This window comes from Malus sylvestris, chromosome 16, assembly GCF_916048215.2.
Source record: "Malus sylvestris chromosome 16, drMalSylv7.2, whole genome shotgun sequence".
Classification (NCBI taxonomy): Eukaryota; Viridiplantae; Streptophyta; class Magnoliopsida; order Rosales; family Rosaceae; genus Malus; species Malus sylvestris.
In genome coordinates, this window is record NC_062275.1 from 18,857,170 (window position 1) to 18,880,976 (window position 23,807).

The following is a 23,807-nucleotide window of genomic DNA, read 5'->3' on the forward strand; positions in this document are numbered from 1 at the left end:
GAGAATGCTCCGTCTGCATCATCTTCTCTTCAACCTCCTCTACTTCCTTTTCACAAAAACAAAAACCAACCATTTTCGTGAAATTCTCTATATTTTCTTATATCTTTCTCTATTGCTTTTGCTTTTGCTCTTTTTTTTTTTTTTTTTTTTTTTTTTTTTGCAGAGGTTATGAATGGCTGAGGCTGGGAGCTGAGAGGATGGTGTTAAAGGGTTTTAAACCGTCAGGCCAGCAATTAATTGTTTTCTTTAGTTCCACCGATGCCGCACGCAAGGCCATGGTTGGGTTCCGTGAGTTCCAGGGATTCCAAAAATATTATTTTTGAGCTTGATTTGTTGAAGGTTTGAAGAGGAAGGAGGAAGAGAGCTCACGAGAGTGAGCTGGAAAAGAGGGAGAGAAAAGAGAGAGATAGAAAGAAAAAGAGAGAGAAAGAGAGAGAGAGGGAGAGGGAGAGAGAGGAAGAACCGGTCAAATGAGGGGAAAAATGGAAAAGGATGAAGGGGATGTCTGATGGATTGGGTGAGGAAAAAATACTAATATTTTATTATATATTGTCATGGCTATTCAATTTTAGAGGTAAATATGCAAAAGGTAGTTACTTTTTATTAAAGACATTTACTATTTATTGGGTTGATTCAATAGTGAGTTGCTCTAAGAAACCTTTGCAACGCTGGAGTTGTTCTAAAAAATTCATATGGGCAGCCCAAAAATAGGGCTCGGGCAATTTCAGCAACTTCCCGGCCAGTGAAAATGGGCAATTCCAAAGAAATGTGTTTTCTTTTTTGGTTCAAAAAAGAAATGTTCGAGGGCAAATCCGTCACAGCGAAATAAGCAGCTGCCTCTCTACTCTGCTACACAACTTGCCTAACCGTATTGTTAGATTCTAACCGCGAGAACGTCCCAACCAATTAAACACTTCCACGCGTCCTTCCTCATTGGAAGTTGGCATACACATCCCCGCCCTTATAAACCCGTAGCGTATCACACACGACTCACATTTTTCAGAGAGCTTTCCAAACAGATTTTCCCGCCCTTTTACACAGAAGAGAGAGCGAGAGATTTCAATGGAGTCGAGTGCGATTGTTGTTGTTGCGGATGGGATGAAGGCTTCGGTGACAGTGAACGACAACAAGCCTGCTGTCGTTGCTACTGGCGGTGGTGCCTGCGGTGTTGGGGAGGCCATTGCTACATGCGGTGTTGGCGAGGCCATTGCTACATGCGAAGGTGGGGATGTTGCTACCGCTGAGACTCAGAAGACGAAGAAGCTGAAGAACAAGAATCGGATTCACATTTCGCACACCAAGCGTCCATTCTTCTTCTACTGCAATCTTGCCAAGGTATATACACACACACGAAAGGACTACAGAAATGCGTTTACATTTTATCTCGCTTTCTGGGCTGTAATTCGTGTTTGGTTGCCTAGAAAGTAAAAACCCCGGGAAAGAAAATTGATCGTCGTCTGTTAAGGTTTTGGTTCTTTCTTGCACTTTTTTGTTGATTCTTGATCTGATTAACATAGATTCTGTTCATTATTCACTGAAATGTCCTTGCATTTTCTCTATCTTTCTTGGTTATTGCGTGTTTGGTTGCCTAGAAACTGTGGGAAAGAATTTTAATCCACGTTTGTTAGGGTTTTGATGCTTTCTTGCACTGTTTTGTTAAATCTTGATCTAAATTAACTTTGATATGCCCTGAACTGACTCGTTAACTATTTCAGTACTTCAACTAATCTGAACTGTAAATTTGCTAATTTTCTGAGTGAGTACATATCAGGGTTCTCGAACAGAAATTAATTGGTCAGTGATTTAGGTTTTGATACTTTCTTGCGCTGATTTGTTAAATCTTGATCTGATTAACCTAGATTCCATTTCTTATTTGCAATTTGCTATCTCAGTACTTGAATTAATTTGAATTGGGTTTTTCTAATGGAGCTCGAGTGATTGGGTCTGAGATTAATCGGATTCCATCAAATTCTTGCTTCTATTAAGTTTTGATGCATATATTTGGTGGTGTTTGGATCTTTCTAAAGGAGCTTTCTTGAATCTGTTATTCGGTTGCAGAGGTACATCAAGCAGTACAATGCAGTTGAGCTCTCTGCATTGGGAATGGGTACCAAAAACTTCTTCGATCTTCCTCGTTTCCGTTTGCATATTTATTTGTTTATGTTATTTTTCCGTCATCGACAATATTGGCTGCAGATTTATTAGTGTTAATTAGAGCAGCCATGGTTTTAATTTGCATCAAGTTTCAGCATTTTGTTCTAATTTGAAAGTTATTTGGCACAGCTATTCCTACTCTGATCACAATTGCTGAGAGTCTCAAGAGCAATGGAGTTGCTGTCGAGAAGAGTAAGTCAATATTTGACAAGTGTTTGATTTCCAGTACTATGTTGATAAACATAATGGTTAATGCTTTGGGGATAATACTGGAACAGGCATAAGCACCTCTACTGTTGTCTCGAAGCTGGATAGCGAAGATGGACGGATTGTGTTTAAGGCTCAGGTTCGTTATTTTCTTTTGATTTTACTGATCAAAGTTGTTTTGTTATTCACTGCTGGATTTTGTAAATACTCTGTGTTCCGAATCCTAAACTTGTCCCTCTTTCCGTCTCATAGTTGGCGATTTTGCTGGGAAAGGCTGAAGAACTCGAGGAGACCGCAGTTCCTGTGGCTGCAGCGTGATGGCATATATGGTTCAGGAGAGTTTTGAGTTGAAACTTGGATGATGAGTGATAGCTGGGTAATTCATAGGCGTAATAAGGATGTGTATATGAGAGACAGATTTAGCACTTTGCTTCCTAATGCAGGTTTTTGGGCATCTCTCTCTCTCTCTCTCTCTCTCTCTCTCTCTCTCTCTCAAATGAGCGCGCACACACAGAAACAACAATGCAATGACAGCTTCGCAAGGGTCAACGCTAATACCTTGACCCCGTTAGATATATCCTGAATGGATGCATATTCTTCAGGCTTGTGGCTGTAACCTGCAAAACCAAATCCAAATGGATGCATATACCTTATAGCATTCTCTACTGATTCGATCCAGCATACTCTACGTGTCTAGCTACTGATTCGATCTCACATTCCCTACGTGTCTAGCTACTGATTCAATCTTTTGTTCGGTTATGCGAGTGAATGTCATCCAATGTCTATAATTATCAGTCTGATTAAGATTATTAATTTCAGCAATAGAACAGTTACTTTAAATGGTTATTCCTAGAAATAGAGAAAGGAGATTCCACCTTTGTATTAGCAGCCTAAGGTTCTCTCTCGTACCTGGCCATGGACAGTGAATCGTGGTAAGCTCGGCTAATCATGAACTTGTGGGTTAAGCTTAGCTCTTTCGATGAAGCTTCCATCGCCTTAAGTATTGATTTATCAGAAAGTGCTCGCGGATCCGGATTTATGGTTTTGAATTCTGATAGACTGACCGCACATTTACTTGCTATACCGATTGCAGATTGATGGATTTTCTCAATCACAATGTTCCGTCGCTCTTCATCAATATCTCGTGTCTGCAAAAGGAAAAGGTATTATATACATCAAAACAAATTTTTCTACGACACATATTAAAAATCCCAAAGACTAATATCCATGTGCTCAAATTATGGCCGAGAAAGGATATACGATGATCTTTTAAAACTTCCAGTAAAATTGTATTTTGCGCTTGAAAAGTTAATGACAGAAGGCATACCTATTTCCAGATGTGATTTGCTTGGGATGCTGTTGATGGCTCCAGGATGTAGCTCCAGAATACCTTTGTACAAAATGAATTTATTAATATATACCACCGACGTAAATTAAGAACAATAGCCAACGCGAGAGAGTTAGAACACGTTGAAGAAACTTTTGATGGAAGTCAAAGAACTAAATGTTGGAAATGTGCCCTAAAACCAATCATATGATGATACTTTACGGACATTTCACATGTTAAACTAATCTAGTTTAATATAAAGGGCAAAGATTATTGTTTGAGCCGTCTCATATAAATGTTATATGCTTAAACGATAAAGTCCAAGGAATATGTGATTGGGAGAATGTAATCTAATGAAGTTAGATTCATGAGACCATTCTTTCGTAGACACATCCTAAATGTTCCTGATCATAGGATTGCCAATTGGGCATTGACAGTCCGTCAAGATCGGTACGTGCTATGTCTTCTCTCAGGAAGAGTGACTAGTCTCGAGTCATTGGTGTGTGTGACATCAAGACAAGTACGTAGGTGCTCAGTAGAGAATGAGTTCACTGAACGCGATCAACGAAGAGTTCTCATACTCATGTCACATAAGAACTCATGGTTGGGATAATGCAAAGTAGTCCTTTGACCTGAGGCATCACAGTTGTCTTGTGGTTAAGTCCTTGATCTTTGATTATGTCAAACGTCATTCCATTGGAGTGTCCACGACATCGTTGGGGTTAAGCCACTTAGTCATGGAGGCAAGTGAATGCGCAACAAGGGATCTCTAACCTTCAAACTGTTTGAGGGAGAATACTCTATGATATGATTTAGAATCTCTGGCCAGAGTATGAATGAGATTTAGGAATGCGTTCCAAATCACATTCAAGGAAATCATATAAGCACACGAATCACATTGGATAGTAGACATGAATAAATAAACTATCAAACCAAACAATGTGGTCAAGAGTATTGTATTAGAGAAAGACCGTATTGCATTTGTAATCCCAAACTGAATAGGTTTTCTCTACCTCTTCTGATTAGCTTGGGTAACCATGATATGCTGCAAGGTGTCACTCATGGTTTGTGGAAGCCCTAAACGTGTGTAATCACTAAAGGGAGAATTGAAAGTAAGTTTCAATTCACAATCGATGTAAAATGGTTTTAATCGCCCACTGCCTCGCTAAAAGGAACCTAATGGATCGCACACCGTGTAAGGTGGAGATTGAAGAAACAATGGAGATGAGTAAGAATGATTAAATGGTTTAATCATTTACTTATGGTAAGGATTAATTAATATGTTAATTAATCAAACGAATAAGTTCGTTAAAGACCTCGGGATAGTTTTGGACCTTAAGGCCCAATGGGCTTCGAACGTCAAGCCCATTAACTTAAGTTGTATGACAACTTAATGAATAATGATTCACAAAGGCCCAAACAACCCAAAAATACCCCAAGGCCGGCCATGATGTTTAGGGTAGTGAACTTGGACTTATTTACAAGTTTGCCACTCAAATGAATAAAGCTATAAATATGACTTTATAGCCAAAATTCATTTAGGGTTTGTTTTGGAGAAAATTGGAGAGAACATGTCTCTCCATTTCTCTCTAAAGAGGCCGGCCACCTTGGGGGTGCATCTTGCAATCCCACTACTCCAAGGTCACTCATTTCTTCTCCAATCTCTCCTTGGTGAAGAGACTTAGAGGTTCCCTATTTTGGGAACTTGGAGAAACCTATTCATCCATCCAAATCCATAGATTTATTATGCAAGGAATGAAGGCCCTCTCTTTGGGTGATTAGCCTTTGCTTATGCAAAGAGGAATCTACAAAGGTACAATTTCAACTCACTTTCTTTTGAGTTGAGTTTTGGTTCACCAATCTACTAGGCTTTGAATTTCTTGGTTAAAGTTTTGTTTTTAAGTGCATGCAAGCATGATTCCGCCTTTAATTGTTAATTGCATGCTTATTGATGTTGCTTAAATGAACTTGTTTTCAAAAATATTCCTTCAAGTGGTATCAGAGCCTAGGTCTAGTAGTTGGTGAATCCTTTTGGGTTTTGTGGTTCATAGTTTGTGATTTAAAAGTTGTAATTGTTACAAGCTTTATTCTTGTTTCTTTGAATGTAAATTTTGTTAGAAAATTTGCCATCTCAAATGTTGTAGATGTAGTTCATATGAGCATGAATATTGGAGCTAAAATTTGGTGCCATGACTTTGGGGATTTTCGGCCAAATCCAAAGGGTGGATTTTTGGGTTCTTGTTTGACTTGTTAAAAGTGTTTTCAAGTGACTTTTGGAACCCCTATGTACCCTAGTTTGGTTAGATGTTATTTCCCTAAAGTTTGAATGGTTTTGGAATGTTTTTGGGTGGAAAAAGTTCATGGAAAAATTTTGGGTTTTTCATGAATGTTCTTCATTGTTCTTGACATTTTTGCCAAGAACAAAAAGGTTTGTGTTTTGATTCAAAGTTTTGATTTATTACATAAAGTTTATGTTTTATGCTTTTTCAAATGTTTAAATGTTTTAGATATTTGTTTAAATGGCAATAGAAATAATGGTGGGTGTGAAAGGATTAAAACCCTTTCACACACACCACTTGTGCACTTGCATGCTTTATGTCAAACTACAAATCAACACACACATCACTCCATTTCTTCTTCCAAAACCGGCCCTCCCTCAAGTGGGAGTACTTTTGGGGCTTTTATGCAATTACATAAAGTTTTGATACTTTTGTGTATTTGCACTTTGGCCCAAAAGTTTACGTTTTTACGTTTAGGTCCAAAAACGCTAAAGGACAAATTGTTTTGCTCCTTTAATGAAGTTTTTGCATTGATTAAATTTTGGGTTCTATTGTAATTACATGAAGTAGTGGACTTTTGTGTCTTTACAAAGTGACCCCAAAAGTTTTGCAATATAACCCAATTGTTGAGGTTAATTGCTTTATGACCCAAATAAGTTGTGGTTATTGCATGATGGCCCAAATTAGATTGAGAACAAAATTGTTTTGTCTCTTTAAATGAGAATTGGATTTTCATTTTGTTTAGCTCCAATTAAATCAATTTTATGGATACAAAAACCAAATGAAAATGTTGCATTCAATTTAATTAGTTAAAGTGTTAATTAATTAAAGGGTGATTATGAACCTAAGCCTAATATAATTGAGCTATGTGAAAGGCCGTTTCAAATTTGTTTGAACCATGGGAATGTGTAGATTAGATTTTGGTTGTAATTTGATTTGATCAAATGTTGTAAAAGGGCATAAGCTCTTCTTTACTTTAAAGTAATTTGTTTTATGCAAATGTTGTAATGAGCATAAGCTCACCTTTACTTTGAAGTACTTCTTTCTTGCTTTATTCGATATGCATGAAAATGAAGTAGTTGGGTCCAACGCCCCTAAGACAACACGCCTTAATGTGATTAAACGCGTAACTAAAATCAATCACCATCCCTAGACCGAGATTCAACACAAGGCTCGTGTTGAATCTAAATAAAGGTTCATAATCATCCTAAGGCCCTAAGGCAACTATATAGTCCATCAAATGAATGCAAAGGTTATGTTAGTAGTATCATATACTCTTGCTTTAAAAACCGTTTTATAAGCATAGTGGGAGTATTATATACAACTAAAAACAATCATATGGACCAATAGTTGTAATAGGACCAAAATTGTTTTAATAGAGATTAAAATGTATATTTATATGTGATGAGACCTAAAACCCTCAACCAAACCATTATTAAGTTGATAAGCGTGAGAGTGCTTTGAACACTCTTTCGTGGCCTTCCACCGTGGTAGGCTCCGATCGTTTGTGACTCGTACACCGGCTTCACCCTATAATGGGGGAGTACAAAGTGCGTGCTTACACTCAGGAGGAGTTCTATATACATACATGATGAAGTGAGGTAGGCAACGAGTTTAGCCAACATGATATAATTCTGAGGCTATGCTTGAACCCCTACACGAACTAGGCATGGTGGGAATGACTTAACTAAGTACAATGACGCCAACATGATATAATTCTGAGGCATCATTTTCTAGAGGCCAAATAAGATGGGTACTTGCATTAGTTGCAAATGAGTAAGCGTACTATCTCATTATTATTGTTGCTAGCCAATATGGAGTTCTTCTGAGGTGGGCTTGGTAATAGTGAGCCTCCCATAACCTACTAGGAGTTTCATCTAAAACTCTCGAATTCCTTTGAGGGATATGGAATTTGCCAAAAATAGTGGGTGGTGCTATTTGATTTAAAGACCCGGATCAAATGGCTTAAAATCAATCAATTTATATTCGTTATGTATTTATTTACCAATATATTTGCAAACGCTATCCAACACTTGACAAATAAAACCGAATGTTTTAGTTTCCGGACTTAGTACCACAATCCCAAAGAATGTCTTATAAAGATTGCATATGTATCTAAGTAGTCTCATCCTCACAATCTTCCTAATGATAATGTATCATTGGAAGAACATGTTAGAAAAGTCTATCATGAAGAGGACAACACAAACAACCAATGCTTAATCCTTTGTTAAATGAACAAAGGAACTTACGAAGATTAGCATAATGACAAGGACACTTTTAGTGTTATTAGTTCTTCACTTACAAATTGTTGTATGAAGAAATAATAGTTGCTTTGAACAACCCTTAGTCAATGCAAACACTAGTGCTTGTTTCTTTGTTAAATGAACAAAGAACTTGAGAAGAAAGCACAAAGGCATGGACACTTTATGTGCCATGATTCTTCACTTACAAATTGTTGTATGAAGAAATGAGAGTTGCCTTGTACAACTCTTGAAGGTTTGTAATTATGTTTAGAACATAATGGTTGGTTGACAAAAATAGTCCATTAACATGGACTTATGATGATTTTGAATCATTAAGTGTTGAAGTGATAAACCACTTAATGAGACGGAAACTAGGCAAGGACTTCACCTTTGTGTCCCTATCCTAATCGTTGACTAAGTTTATTGTAAACTATATAGTGAACAATAACCACATGCTCTCCAAAATGTTTGATGTGTATAACACAATTGAAATAAGTTTCAAGAGAGATAGTGGGAGTTTAGGGACCATGACTATTGTAGTCAAAGGAGAAGTCAAATGAAGAAGATAAAATTAACTCCAAGGGAACAAACTTTCTTTATGAAAGGATGGACATTGGAAGGGCTATTTGCAAGAAATGTCTTGCAAGTGTCAAGAACACACCTTTCGAAGGCGTTGTAAATTGTTCTTGAATAGTTCAAAACAGTTGGTTCTTCTACTTGAATGCTTGATTCCGTATTAGTAACTATGTTTTACAATCGTTGTAAAAGTGTGGCTAATAAGAAGTAGAAGATTAATGAGAGAAGAGAAAGTACTTCACATTCGGAAAGTGAATAAAATATAGATTTCTGCGAAAGCAGATGGTACTTACTTCCTCATATGAACTACCAAAGAAATTGGAAAAACCAAAGATTGTCTTTACATTCCAATTTTAAGGAATTTAATTCCGTCACTATAGTAGAGATGGATAAATGTTTTGTTTGACAAAACATTGTTCTTTATTAATCAATGATTGGATTATAGTAATCTAATTGATTGTCTCTATAGTAGAGATGATATGGTAGTGTTAACTGTTTAGAATACAACGATGCTTAAAACCCAAAAGGTTGCAAGGTAGTGACTAATCCCAACTAAAGTTGTGATATCTCTACAACATAAATTACGAGTTAGTCATAGATGGATACTTAGGATCGTTAGATCCGGATCCAATGCCTTCTTGTTAAAATTGTATAGAGGCAAAATGTTTGAATCTTCATTCTTTTGGAAAGAATAAAGAATCACAAAGTTGTTGAGGTTAATTCACTTAGATGTTAGTGGCACTTGTCCACAACATAATACTACTCATGTTGTATGACATTCACCGAAGATCACCCTCGGTTGGACTATAGTTTATTTTAAATAAACACAAGTCCGAATACTTTGCAAAAGGTTTCAAAGAATTCAAGAAATGTAAGTTGATGAGTAAGGCGTCTAAAGTATTTATATCCTTAGATTTGATCCAAGGAATGGTAACACTTTAGAATAGTTTTCTTGAAAGATATCAAGGAAAGAAGCATCATAAGATAATGGATTTCTCCATTAGGAGAAGAACGAACTTGAATAAGATTTAGTTCGTTGGATGTTATCAATTACCCATATATAGGATATATACTTCTAAAACAATATGATTGTCGATTAGAAGATCTTCCAAAATTTTCATAACTCCATAGGATGTAGTTGGAAAGAAAGACAAATCTTAAGCATGTTAAGATTTGGGGTTGTGTGCTTATAAGCAATATTTGTTTGATAACAATCTTGTAGGATATCCTTAAATTAACTTTTGGATATCGCTTATATAAACCAACTAACAAATGTTGTTTTGTAGGGTAGTTCATTGTAATCCTACAATGTGATTTGCCTAAGAGCAAATGAACGAGAGATAGAACTCAAAGAATGGGTTCTTTGAGAGACAAGAAAGTAATCAACAAATATAACAACCTAGTTCCTATACCACAAGCTCCAAGGTAGTCGAGAAGGATTTATAAACCGTCTCAGTTGAATGGTTTGAACTTTATGACTATGTCATAGAGTTGCACCTCTTAATTCGAAAGAAATAAGAATGAAAATCCTTATGACTACATTGAGTGCATATACGATATATACTCATGGGAATGGTAAAGTACCATTTGACCCGAAATAATGAAACCTTCATAAGCTAATTGGTAGCTTAAGGTGACTACAATCAAAGAGAATGGTTGACTTTGAAGGAACCATTTTTGACGTAGTCTTAGTTTCAATTAATTCGAAGATTGCTAGCTACAATTAAATGGTGATTCAATGTTTGGACATAATATAGGTTTCCGAAACCATTATTAAGATAGTCTTGATAATATATGTCTAAAACTATGAATCACAAGACATGTAAGTTGTAGAGATCCATCCATCATGGATCTTAGCAAGCTAGTGGGAGCTATAAGCGTCTTATGAGAGAAAGGTCAAATCGTTTGCTTTCTCATAAAGATGTAAATGAATCTTTTGTCTATATACATGGGATGGAAATCTATATTGATAGATTTTAGGATATAATTTGATTATATCAATTCCTAATAATAGACAAAAGATGCTAGGAAGTTTCTCATATGATGATAAACTTTAATCAGAAGAACAACTCTAGTGAGACTAGGAGGTAGCTCTTCTCAAAGGGAACGTACCCTTTGACTCCCAAAGAAATAATGCGTAAATAAGAATCCTTTATGCATACGCATAAAGGTGATTTATGTATTTCATATTGTATGAAAAACATTGATATGGGTTGTACCTAGAAAGGTACAAGACGATATCAGTGCAAGCCCAGGATCAGAACCATGGCAACTGTCAAGTGAGTCCTTAAGTATTTAAGAAATACTAAAGGATAGATTCCTCAAAGAATGAGGAAGAATTAGAGTAACGTAATGGAAGCGTAAATGTATTAGATTATGAATCTAATCCATCATTGGATGTTTCTTCATTATGAATGAAGAGATAAACAGATATCTCTTTATTATGACTAAAGAGATATTTGGATGGAAACATTAAAGTAATGACTTTAGTGTGTTCCATTATGAATGCAAGGTATATTGCCATATAGAAGTTTGCAACAATGTTGTTTGGATGGGAAAGTTCATTTATGAACTCTCTATTCGGTTCCAACCAGAAAGTGTATCTAGTGTACTGACACTATGACACTAATGGGGCGATAGCTCAAGCCAGGGAATCAAGGTCTCATCAAGGTCCGAACTCATATGAGAGACTGAACCACATGATTAAGAATCATGTATAATGGTGACGTCGTTATTCTCAAGGTTGCTTCTATGGATAACATATAAATATCCATTGCCTAGGCCTACTATTCAGCCATTTATGAAATGACTACAAAAGAGGTATCATCACTGATGACTAAGCTGATTGGCTCTAGTGCAAGTGGGAGATTGTTGGAAATGTGCCCTAAAACCAATCATATGATGATACTTTACGGACATTTCACATGTTAAACTAATCTAGTTTAATATAAAGGGCAAAGATTATTGTTTGAGCCGTCTCATATAAATGTTATATGCTTAAACGATAAAGTCCAAGGAATATGTGATTGGGAGAATGTAATCTAATGAAGTTAGATTCATGAGACCATTCTTTCGTAGACACATCCTAAATGTTCCTGATCATAGGATTGCCAATTGGGCATTGACAGTCCGTCAAGATCGGTACGTGCTATGTCTTCTCTCAGGAAGAGTGACTAGTCTCGAGTCATTGGTGTGTGTGACATCAAGACAAGTACGTAGGTGCTCAGTAGAGAATGAGTTCACTGAACGCGATCAACGAAGAGTTCTCATACTCATGTCACATAAGAACTCATGGTTGGGATAATGCAAAGTAGTCCTTTGACCTGAGGCATCACAGTTGTCTTGTGGTTAAGTCCTTGATCTTTGATTATGTCAAACGTCATTCCATTGGAGTGTCCACGACATCGTTGGGGTTAAGCCACTTAGTCATGGAGGCAAGTGAATGCGCAACAAGGGATCTCTAACCTTCAAACTGTTTGAGGGAGAATACTCTATGATATGATTTAGAATCTCTGGCCAGAGTATGAATGAGATTTAGGAATGCGTTCCAAATCACATTCAAGGAAATCATATAAGCACACGAATCACATTGGATAGTAGACATGAATAAATAAACTATCAAACCAAACAATGTGGTCAAGAGTATTGTATTAGAGAAAGACCGTATTGCATTTGTAATCCCAAACTGAATAGGTTTTCTCTACCTCTTCTGATTAGCTTGGGTAACCATGATATGCTGCAAGGTGTCACTCATGGTTTGTGGAAGCCCTAAACGTGTGTAATCACTAAAGGGAGAATTGAAAGTAAGTTTCAATTCACAATCGATGTAAAATGGTTTTAATCGCCCACTGCCTCGCTAAAAGGAACCTAATGGATCGCACACCGTGTAAGGTGGAGATTGAAGAAACAATGGAGATGAGTAAGAATGATTAAATGGTTTAATCATTTATTTATGGTAAGGATTAATTAATATGTTAATTAATCAAACGAATAAGTTCGTTAAAGACCTCGGGATAGTTTTGGACCTTAAGGCCCAATGGGCTTCGAACGTCAAGCCCATTAACTTAAGTTGTATGACAACTTAATGAATAATGATTCACAAAGGCCCAAACAACCCAAAAATACCCCAAGGCCGGCCATGATGTTTAGGGTAGTGAACTTGGACTTATTTACAAGTTTGCCACTCAAATGAATAAAGCTATAAATATGACTTTATAGCCAAAATTCATTTAGGGTTTGTTTTGGAGAAAATTGGAGAGAACATGTCTCTCCATTTCTCTCTAAAGAGGCCGGCCACCTTGGGGGTGCATCTTGCAATCCCACTACTCCAAGGTCACTCATTTCTTCTCCAATCTCTCCTTGGTGAAGAGACTTAGAGGTTCCCTATTTTGGGAACTTGGAGAAACCTATTCATCCATCCAAATCCATAGATTTATTATGCAAGGAATGAAGGCCCTCTCTTTGGGTGATTAGCCTTTGCTTATGCAAAGAGGAATCTACAAAGGTACAATTTCAACTCACTTTCTTTTGAGTTGAGTTTTGGTTCACCAATCTACTAGGCTTTGAATTTCTTGGTTAAAGTTTTGTTTTTAAGTGCATGCAAGCATGATTCCGCCTTTAATTGTTAATTGCATGCTTATTGATGTTGCTTAAATGAACTTGTTTTAAAAAATATTCCTTCACTAAACCATAGTCCTGCACGTAGGTGAGAAGGAAACACAACTTACCAACGTACCAATGACACTCCTCAACAGATCCAGATTCTAATACATGTCTCTCAACAGCCAGCGCCAATTCTGCAGCTGCCAGTCCAGCATCATTTCTGGTATAATTGATTTATGAAAACAAATACACGTCATTTGGAACTGTGCACAACTTGTGTTCTTAATGCAATGCCGGTAATGAACAGTTTTCGAAAGTTATTGGGAAATATCATGCAGACTTTGCGGGTAGGGAAGAGTTGCATATAATCTTACAACTCTTCAAAAGGAAAGCTGTTCCAGTGGTCCTCTTCTTTACAGCCTGCAAACAACTCACCTATTTGGCATTAGGACAGCACCGGCATGGCCTCCATTGCCTTCAAACTCCACTTTTATACTTGCTGAGGCTGCAATCGCAGTTACAATGCCAATTGATACACCTGGATTAGAAAACATACATTGTCAATACATAAAATATTATGCCTAATGTCGGGAATATATACGTCAAAAAAGGCGTACCTTCTTCCTCCAAAATGGGGCCTTGCTCAATGTGCAATTCCACAAAACCAGAGTAGCATCCTTTTTTCAAGAACACACTCAATAAGTCATCTTCGTGTTTATTGTAGCCTGCGGATCCTGCAGCATCTAAGAAGGATATACAAGCGCGGTACAGAATAGCGAAATTCTACAATCAAGCAAAGTATTAGCTACCCCAGGAAATCCGAACAGACTTGCTGAAATTAAAGCTTAGTTGGATTGAGACTGACAAAGTGACATTCATACCTACGCGCCAATACATCCTTGTCAGTATACAAGGCCCTGGTAACTGATGGGGCAGGTGTATTGGAAATAGTCGAAAGTGTTAGTTGATTAAGGTCTAAACTGTATTTTCCTTACTTTAGCATGTGTAAATAAATCAGTTTGTGATCAAGGGCTGAGATTAGATGATATTGTGCTAGGCTTGGATGTAAACATGTGTCAAGATCTCATAGGGTCTTGTAATGAATGGTATGATGAGCTCATAGGCTCACGTAGCTTCTCTCTCCCTAGTAGTCATGTAAATGTTGAGGAAAGAAGGAATATATGCAGGAGAGCATTCTTTGGCTCTCACTGAGATATTTTGAGAACACTCTCTGTCTTTTCATTTTCTCTCTAAAACCTCTTCTTCTTATACACATTTCTAAATACATCACTGCATAACAGGAATTTCAACATGGTATCCAGAGCCTAGGTTCGATTTCGGACTGGGCGTTGAATTCTGTGAAAGTGTGTGAGAGAATCCAACGTGAAATCTCTCCATTTCATTCTGATTCAAGCTAAATGGCTGGATCTGGAAGCGGTGATTTACGAGCTCCCGTTTTTTATGGAACGGAGTTCGAGTTCTGGAAAGTGAGAATGGTCACCATTTTCAAATCGTATGGGATATGGAAATTGGTTGACAAAGGGATTGTTATTCCAGAATCGAAGAAGAAAGGAGAAAAGAAGAAAACAAAGAAGGAGAAAGACGAGGAAGATTCATCCTCATCGGATGATGATGAAGGAGATGATGACGAGTTGGACGCACACATGGAAGATCAGCTCATGAAAGATGCTAAGGCACTGGGCATTATTCAGAGTGCTGTCTCGAAGGAGATCTTCCCTCGAATCGTGAATCAAGAGACCTCAAAGGGTGCCTGGGATCTACTCTAGGAGGAGTTTCGCGGCGATGAACAGGCAAGATCCGTTAAACTTCAAAGTTTACGTCGTGAATTTGAGTATATGAGAATGAAGGAGAATGAATCTCTATCTGTCTATCTTACTAGACTATTTGAATTAATTAATCAAATGAAATCTTATGGTGAGAACCTCACTCATCAAAGAGAAGTTCAAAAGGTTTTGATTAGTTTGTCCAGTAAATATGATCCAATCTGTGTTGTGATTGAAAGAACTTCTGATTTGAATACTGTGACTGTGCAAGAAGTGGTAGGATCTCTTAAGAGTTATGAGCTTAGATTGAGTAGACATGTTGACGAAATTACAAGCACAGAGCATGCTTTCTCCACTATGGGTCTTGTACCTAAAGCACAGAATAGGCCACTCACACAGGGAAATCACAGTAAGGGAAAGAAGAATTGGAAGTCTATGTCTAGGAAGTGGGAAAACAACACTCGACAACCTGAGAGACAGGGTGAGATCACTGAGGGTGTTAAACAAAAGTGCAAGATCTGTGATAAGGCTCATCATGAAGAGTGTTGGTTCAAAGGAAAACCTAAGTGTCATAACTGCAACAGATTTGGACATGTAGTAAGAGATTGTCACCAGCCAAAGAAAAATCATACTGCAAATTATTTGAATCATGTTCAAGATAATGCAATGATGTTTTATGCCTGTCATAAGGCCTCTGTGCAAGAAAATAGAGGAGTTTGGTATCTGGACAGTGGTTGCAGTAACCACATGACCAGTACTGAATCATTGCTGATCAATATTGACAGAAGTATAAGGTGTAAGGTGAAAATGGGCACAGGGGAATTGGTTGACTCAGTTGGCAAAGGCACACTGATTGTGGAGACCAAAAGAGGCACTCGATTCATACCAGAAGTAATGATTGTACCTGGTTTGGATGAAAATCTTCTCAGTGTAGGACAAATGGTTGAACATGGCTATTGGTTGTTGTTTGGTAATTTCATGGCCTGCATATTTGGAGATCGTGAACTGCAAGATCATATAGCCACTGTGAAAATGAAGGGAAATAGATGCTTTCCACTAATGTTTAATCATGTGGATCATATTGTAGCAAATATTGCTACCACTGAAGGTAACACATGGAAATGGCACAGAAGATTTGGGCACCTAAACTATGACAGCCTGAGAATGCTACAAGAAAAGAGTATGGTGTATGGTCTGCCATATCTAAAGGAGTACAATCAGGTGTGTGAAGGGTGTGCTACTGGAAAGGCTCACAGAGAGGCTTTTAGCAAAGAACAGAAATGGAGAGCAAAGTTGCCCTTAGAACTTGTACACACAGATGTGTGTGGACCCATGAGTGAGACACTTGGAGGTAGCAGGTATTTTCTCACCTTCATAGATTACAAGTCCAGAATGTGTTGGGTCTATTTTCTGAAGTGCAAATCTGAGGTATTCAAAATTTTTAAAATGTTCAAGGCCATGACTGAATTACAAACTGGTTACAAACTGAAAAAAATCAGAAGTGACAGAGGAGGAGAGTACACATCTCTAGAATTTGAAAAATTTTGTGAAGATGTTGGTATTGAAAAGCAACTCACTGTTGCTTATTCTCCCCAGCAAAATGGTATTGCTGAGAGGAAGAATCGTACCATAGTTGAGATGGCAAGAACCATGCTCTATGAAAAAAAATTACCACTCAAGTTCTGGGGTGAAGCAGTTCACACTGCTGTCTACTTGCTTAACAGGTGTCCTACCAAAGCACTAGAGAACAAGACTCTTTTTGAAGAATTCTGTGGTAGAAAACCAGGGGTAAAACACTTGAGAATTTTTGGTTCTGTTTGCTACACTCATGTGCCAACCCAGTTAAGACAGAAACTGGATGAAACTGGACAGAAAGGTGTATTTGTTGGATATGGGACAAGAGAAAAGGGTTACAGGGTGTATGATCTGAAACACAACAAGATCATTGTCTCAAGGAGTGTTATTTTTGATGAAGATGCTGCTCTTAATTGGGAGAATATGGAAACTGTGCATTTCTCAGTACCTTTCTCAGAAGCTAATGAGGGTATAAGCATAACTGAGATAGAAAATGGTGTGTGTGAAGAAACTAATATTAGTTCCTCTGGTTTATCTTGCCCAAATACAAGAAGTGAGTATGTTTCCAGTGTATACAATGATGCTCCTAACACTGTGAATATGGATAGTGAAATTCCACTCACAGAAACCTATGACAACACACCAAAGAAGTGGAGAGATCTGAATGAAGTGTTTGCTCAGTGTAGACTCAGTGTCATTGAACCTGAGAATTACATTGAAGCTTCTCAAGATGAAGCTTGGAAGAAAGCAATGGATGAGGAGATTACTATGATTGAGAAGAATGACACTTGGAGATTGGTTGATAGACCAAGTGACAAACCAATTGTTGGGGTAAAATGGATCTTCAAAACCAAATTGAATTTGGATGGCACTGTACAAAAACACAAGGCAAGATTAGTTGCCAAAGGGTACACTCAAAAGCCCGGAATTGATTTTAATGAGACATTTGCACCTGTGGCTAGATTGGACACTATAAGAACACTCATTGCTTTGGCAGCACAGAAAGGGTGGAAACTGTACCAGTTAGATGTAAAGTCTGCTTTCCTGAATGGGATCCTTGAAGAGGAAGTGTATACAGATCAGCCAGATGGATATATTGTCAAGGGAGAAGAACACAAAGTATATAAGTTAAGAAAGGCCCTGTACGGTCTAAAGCAAGCTCCCAGAGCTTGGTACAGCAATATTGATACTCATTTGCTGCAGAGTGGATTTAAAAAAAGTCCAAGTGAGGCCACCTTATATGTGAAACATGTGGATGGACAGGGAACTCTGATTGTCTCTATATATGTGGATGACATAGTTTATACTGGAAGCTGTTTAGAAATGATTGAAGATTTCAAATGTGATATGATGAACAAGTATGAGATGTCCGACTTAGGCTTGTTGCATCATTTTCTTGGAATTGGAGTAATCCAACAAGAAGGGAGTATCTTTATTCACCAGAAAAAGTATGCACTGAGTTTACTGGACAGATTTGGTTTAAAGAGCTGCAAGTCTGTCTCAATACCTTTACCTCCCACGGATAAGCTAAGGAAAGGTGATGGGAGTGAAGCTGCAGATGAAGAATTGTATAGGAAAATTGTTGGCAGCCTTCTATACTTAACTGCAACAAGGCCTGATATCTTGTACTCAGCATGTGTACTTGCCAGGTACATGCACTGTCCTTCCATCAAACATCTTGGCACTGCAAGGAGGATCCTCAGATATGTGCAAGGAACTGTTGACTATGGAATTAAGTATGAAAAGGGAAATGCAGCTCTACTCATAGGATTTTGTGACAGTGATTGGAGTGGAGATGAAGATGACATGAAGTCCACATCAGGGTATGCTTTCAGCTTTGGCAGTGGTGCATTTTCTTAGGCTTCTGTAAAGCAACAGAGTGTTGCACTCTCAACTGCTGAAGCCGAGTATATGAGTGCCTCAGAAGCCACCACTCAAGCTACATGGCTGAGATTTGTGCTGCATGATTTTGGTGAAGAATTGATCGAACCAACTCCTTTGATGTGTGATAACACATCAGCAATTGCAATGTCAAAGAATCCGGTATTCCATCTGAGGTCTAAACATATCAAGAGGAAGTTTCATTTCATCAGAGATGCAATTCAAGAAGGAACAATTGACCTGCAATACTGCAAAAGTGAGGAGCAACTAGCTGACATTTTCACCAAAGCACTTGCTAAAGACAGATTATGTGCTTTGAGGGATAAGCTTGGGGTAATCTCAGTTAAGACCTTAGAAGGGAGTGTTAGTTGATTAAGGTCTAAACTGTATTTTCCTTACTTTAGCATGTGTAAATAAATCAGTTTGTGATCAAGGGCTGAGATTAGATGATATTGTGCTAGGCTTGGATGTAAACACGTGTCAAGATCTCATAGGGTCTTGTAATGAATGGTATGATGAGCTCATAGGCTCACGTAGCTTCTCTCTCCCTAGTAGTCATGTAAATGTTGAGGAAAGAAGGAATATATGCAGGAGAGCATTCTTTGGCTCTCACTGAGATATTTTGAGAACACTCTCTGTCTTTTCATTTTCTCTCTAAAACCTCTTCTTCTTATACACATTTCTAAATACATCACTGCATAACAGGAATTTCAACAGAAAGTTCATCAATCTAACAACCGAAAAACTCACAAAATTAGCTCAACTATGAGCAAATCAACAAACCCAAGTCATACGAAACAATTAAACAAAACCCAATTAGCAGTTATAATACTAATCAAGTTTTGATTAGTTAAAGTACCTGCAGACTTTGAGTGTCAACTGAGGGTGAGGAAAGAGTGATGTGAAAGGTAGAGTGTGATTCGTTAATTGGGTAGCCAGAGAAATCCTCCATCGTTTTGATTGTTGGGTCTTCATACTCATGAGCTGAGTTTGCAGTGAAGGAGCAGAGGAGGAGGAGGAGCACAAGGACTGCAGAGTGAGTGAATTTCAGAGACGTGATTTTTTCTGGGGTTTTTGAGAAAATGATGGAATGTGGTGTTATAATTTCAGATGGGATTTTGCACCTAGAATTCCATAAGAGCAACTCCACCGTTGCTAAGAGCAGTTCCACCGTAGGCAATAGCCGGATGGACTGACTTCAAACAAGGCCAGATAGCCCGAGCAATGAGGTCCAGCGTGTGCTGGTGATTGAGCCCGAGCGGGCCTGAGAGAGAGGCCTGGCACGAGTAGCCGGCCTGAGAGCCTGAAGGCCATGTGACGTTACATCTCTTTTTTCTCTGTGTTCACTGAGAAACCGAGCCCAGAAAACGACCACCCACTAGTCGGTGATTTCTGCAGCGACTCACCGTCTGCCCTTTGCTTTATTGCCACACCGTACGTGTGATTGGGTCGACTTGGTATGGGTCGTAGGTTGTACTGCTGCAACCACCGAATTCTTCCAGGAAGAAGACTGAAAAATTTATGCCCCGTTCAATCTCAAATCTCTACCAAAACACATGAAATTTTTATCTCAAAATGAAGATCATAGAAGAAGGAATAGGAATATACTAGTTTTAGGCAAAATTGTGGTTGGAAAATTATTTTGTATTATTTTATAAATAAATAAAATACTAATATTTTATTGCCTATTGCCAGGGCTATTCAGTGTAGGGGTGGAGATGCAAAAGGTAGCTACTGTTCATTAAGGGTAGTTATTGTTCAGTGGTGGATTAAATAGTGAATAGCCCTAGGGGGATTAGTATTTTATTTGTAATTTCGGATAAGATTTTTAATTGTTCTCGTTGCGTCATATGTCATTATTCGAAAAGACAATTATTGGTGATGGATTTTGATAAGATTTTTATCCAATGCCGTCGTGACACATATAGTTACCTTTTTAGAATCGTTGAGGATAGATTTTCGATAATATTTTTAACCAATCACGTCGCGCCACGTGTCACAATCTGTTTACAATATTTGATGATAGATTTCGATAAGATTTTTAACGAATGACTGCATGCCATGTGACATTATCTATAACCTAATCTTTTGTGAATCCTCCATAATCCACCATCCATGCTCAGAAATCTCACACCAATTTTTTCAAGATCTCTATTATTATTCATAGTTTCTGCTTCCTTCTTACAATGTCTTCTTCTTCAATGATGATGTGGGAAATCGATCAGTAAGAGCAATAATTGTTTAACCAATCAGAAGGAATGTTCAATCTCTAGGTGGCCTAAAATGAGATGGAAGAGGATGAGGAGCGTAGAAGGAGAGATGATGAAGCAAGAATGGCCAGAGCCTCACATTCCCGTCGAGTCATCCAAGTTCTGGCTCAAATTTGCAGGCCTAGCCGTTCCACAAACCTTGATAGAAATAGGCAACGACGAGGTACGGATCTCTTGAACGATTATTTTGTCCGTAACAGTGCATTCCCTGATACGTACTTTAGACGTCGTTTGAGAATGGAAAGACATTTGTTCAACAAAATCATGATTGCTGTTTGCAACCATGATTCTTACTTTGCGCAAAAGAATAATGCTTTTGGTGTTATAGGTGCGCAAAAAATTATTGGTGCCATTTTGTATGTAACAGTGCATTCCCTGATACGTACTTTAGACGTCGTTTGAGAATGGAAAGACATTTGTTCAACAAAATCATGATTGCTGTTTGCAACCATGATTCTTACTTTGTGCAAAAGAATAATGCTTTTGGTGTTATAGGTCTCCTTCATGCGCAAAAAATTATTGCTGCCTTACGGATGCTTGCATATGGAGCATCTACAGAACAAGTGGATGAGATAGTGAGGATGGGGAAATCAACCATTCTTGAGTCCCTAATGAGGTTTTGCGGAGCAATCGAATCTATCTACACCGCAGAGTACCTCAGGAGACCTACTAAGATGGACTTGCAAAGGCTTCTGAAGAAATGCGAGATGCGAGGTTTTCCTAGGATGATTGGAAGCATTGACTGTATCCACTGAACCTGGAAAAATTGTCCAAGTGCATGGCAAGGCACTTATGGGGACAAAAAATGAGCAAAAACTATCATTTTGGAGGCGGTGACATCTTTTGATACATGGATTTGGCATGGCTTTTTCGGGGTTCTAGGAGCTCAAAATGACCTCAATGTCCTTACCCAATCCCCAGTGTTCAATGATATCCTACAAGGAAATGCACCAAAAGTCACGTACTGGGTCAACAGACATAAGTACGACGGGCCATACTACCTAGCAAACAGCATTTACCCAAGATGGTCATCGTTTGTCAAAACAGTGCCACCGCGAAGTGCAAAGGAAATACACTTTACAAGCTGTTAAGAGGGGTGCATAAAGGATGTGGTGCGTTGTTTTGGTATTCTCCAAGCTCGCTGGGCGATTGTCAGGAGTGTTGCCAAAATGTTTGATTTAGAGTCGCTAAGATCCATCATGATGACGTGCATCATTCTTCACAACATGATTGTGGAAGAGGAGTACGATTATGATGCCATTGATGAATATGAGGCAGACACAATGAACAATTACAGAACACAAATATATTGTGCTCATGACGCCACTGAAGAACCCGTGCAACACAAGCCATTAGAAAGGGATGGACGTTACAATGAAAGGCTTATTCAACGATATACTGCACTTCAAAGGCCATATATGCACAATGCCCGACAAATTAACTTGATAGAGTACCAGTGGGAATTGAAACAAGCTCAAGATACTTAAGTTCATTTAGTGTGTTTGTTTTTATTTTGTGTGTTTATTTAATTTTATTTGGTGTGCTTTTTTTAGTTCATTTAGTGAGTTTTTTTTTTTATTTGGTATGTTTATGTAATTTTATTTGGTGTGTTTATGTCATTTGAATAAAGATTCTCTTAGTATAAATAAATTAACAAATTAAATAAATTTACTCTTACTTTAAATAAAGTACTAAATTCAATAAATTGGAAACAACATAAAGTACTCTATTCAATAAATAATAAATTACAACCCAAAGTGATTGGAAAATTATGGGCTCTGATTACAAACAAAGTGATGGGAAAATTATGGGCTCGTGAATGGATCATCATCACCTAACCAATTTGTGGTGCTAGGATGATCTTCTCATGTCGTGCTAGGACCATCTCCCTTTGCTCTCACTTCTCTTGCACGCCTCATTCGCACCACGTCTGCTTTCACCTTGGCGAGCAAGTTCTTCCATATACTTTGCATAATCATTCTTAGAAGCACTCCCTTTTCTCTTTGAAGCCTTCTTACCTTGAGGCCTAATTAGATAACGGGTTGACCTCAACGCTTGTTTAGGGGGGGCGTTTCGGGCACTTATTCTACATCATCTTCATGAACATGGGAGGAATGATTGGGCATAGAGTGTAGAGGGGTGCTGTTCATGAAAACTTCAAGACCAACAGACACAACTCTGAATTTTGGACAATGTTTGACAATATTCCAACATTCCCACCGGGTGAATGATTGCTTTTGGTTTTTGAATTTGGCATTATACCAAGATTGTTCTTGAAGTGTCTACATAATGCGGGATAAAAAAATAATTATAATCAAAGTAGCTAATGTAAATTTAGGTATAGTACAAAAAAATAAATAATATATTGTTACCTGATCCGCTAAATTTTCCCTACTTCGAAGATTACTACTAGTTTGTGCTAAGGCGTCTCTCCACATACTAACGATTGGTTAAGTATTTTCCAATGACTGGACATCGATTCCTTGGTTCTTTTCCCACAAATTTTCTCAAGATAACTAGTATGAATAAGACTCCACATTCTTGCAACTGCATCTCATTACCCGTAGTCGAATCATGAGTAACTTCAACCTAGCTAGTACACAACGCACCATCTTCAATAAACATCCAATTTGTACCTACATCATTAGTCATTTTGTTGGAAAAAAAATTGGATTGAAACCTTGAGAGAAAGATAGGAATGTGGTTGAAAGTAGTTGAGAAAATATGAAATTGTGATGTAAGGTAGAAGATAATGAGAAGGTATTTATAGAAAAGTAAAATAATTTTTTTTAATTTTTATTCACATAATTAATCTCTGCCGTTGGATTAAAAAAAATTGAATTTCAACACTCTAGATTGTGCCACGTGGCACAACGATAAGATTTTCAAAATTTTAAACTATTTTTACT

General features: G+C 37.8%; 2 protein-coding genes across 2 annotated transcripts; one reads left to right on the forward strand and one right to left on the reverse strand.

The window, feature by feature from the left end:
• The first annotated feature begins 1,002 nt into the window (after window positions 1-1,002).
• Window positions 1,003-2,815, forward strand: LOC126606666 (uncharacterized protein At2g34160-like). The gene is made up of 5 exons (XM_050274042.1): window positions 1,003-1,335; window positions 2,059-2,107; window positions 2,284-2,346; window positions 2,433-2,500; window positions 2,614-2,815. The coding sequence occupies exons 1-5, from the start codon at window positions 1,063-1,065 to the stop codon at window positions 2,677-2,679; spliced, it is 519 nt and encodes a 172-aa protein (XP_050129999.1). The 5' UTR covers window positions 1,003-1,062; the 3' UTR covers window positions 2,680-2,815.
• A 627-nt stretch (window positions 2,816-3,442) lies between these two features.
• On the reverse strand, window positions 3,443-19,580 carry LOC126606665 (ureidoglycolate hydrolase-like). The gene is made up of 6 exons (XM_050274041.1): window positions 19,488-19,580; window positions 14,006-14,171; window positions 13,824-13,926; window positions 13,514-13,608; window positions 3,689-3,751; window positions 3,443-3,509 (listed from the first exon to the last, which is right to left on the reverse strand). Exons 1-6 carry the CDS (start codon window positions 19,578-19,580, stop codon window positions 3,496-3,498), a joined length of 534 nt encoding a protein of 177 aa, XP_050129998.1. The 3' UTR covers window positions 3,443-3,495.
• Window positions 19,581-23,807: the final 4,227 nt, after the last annotated feature.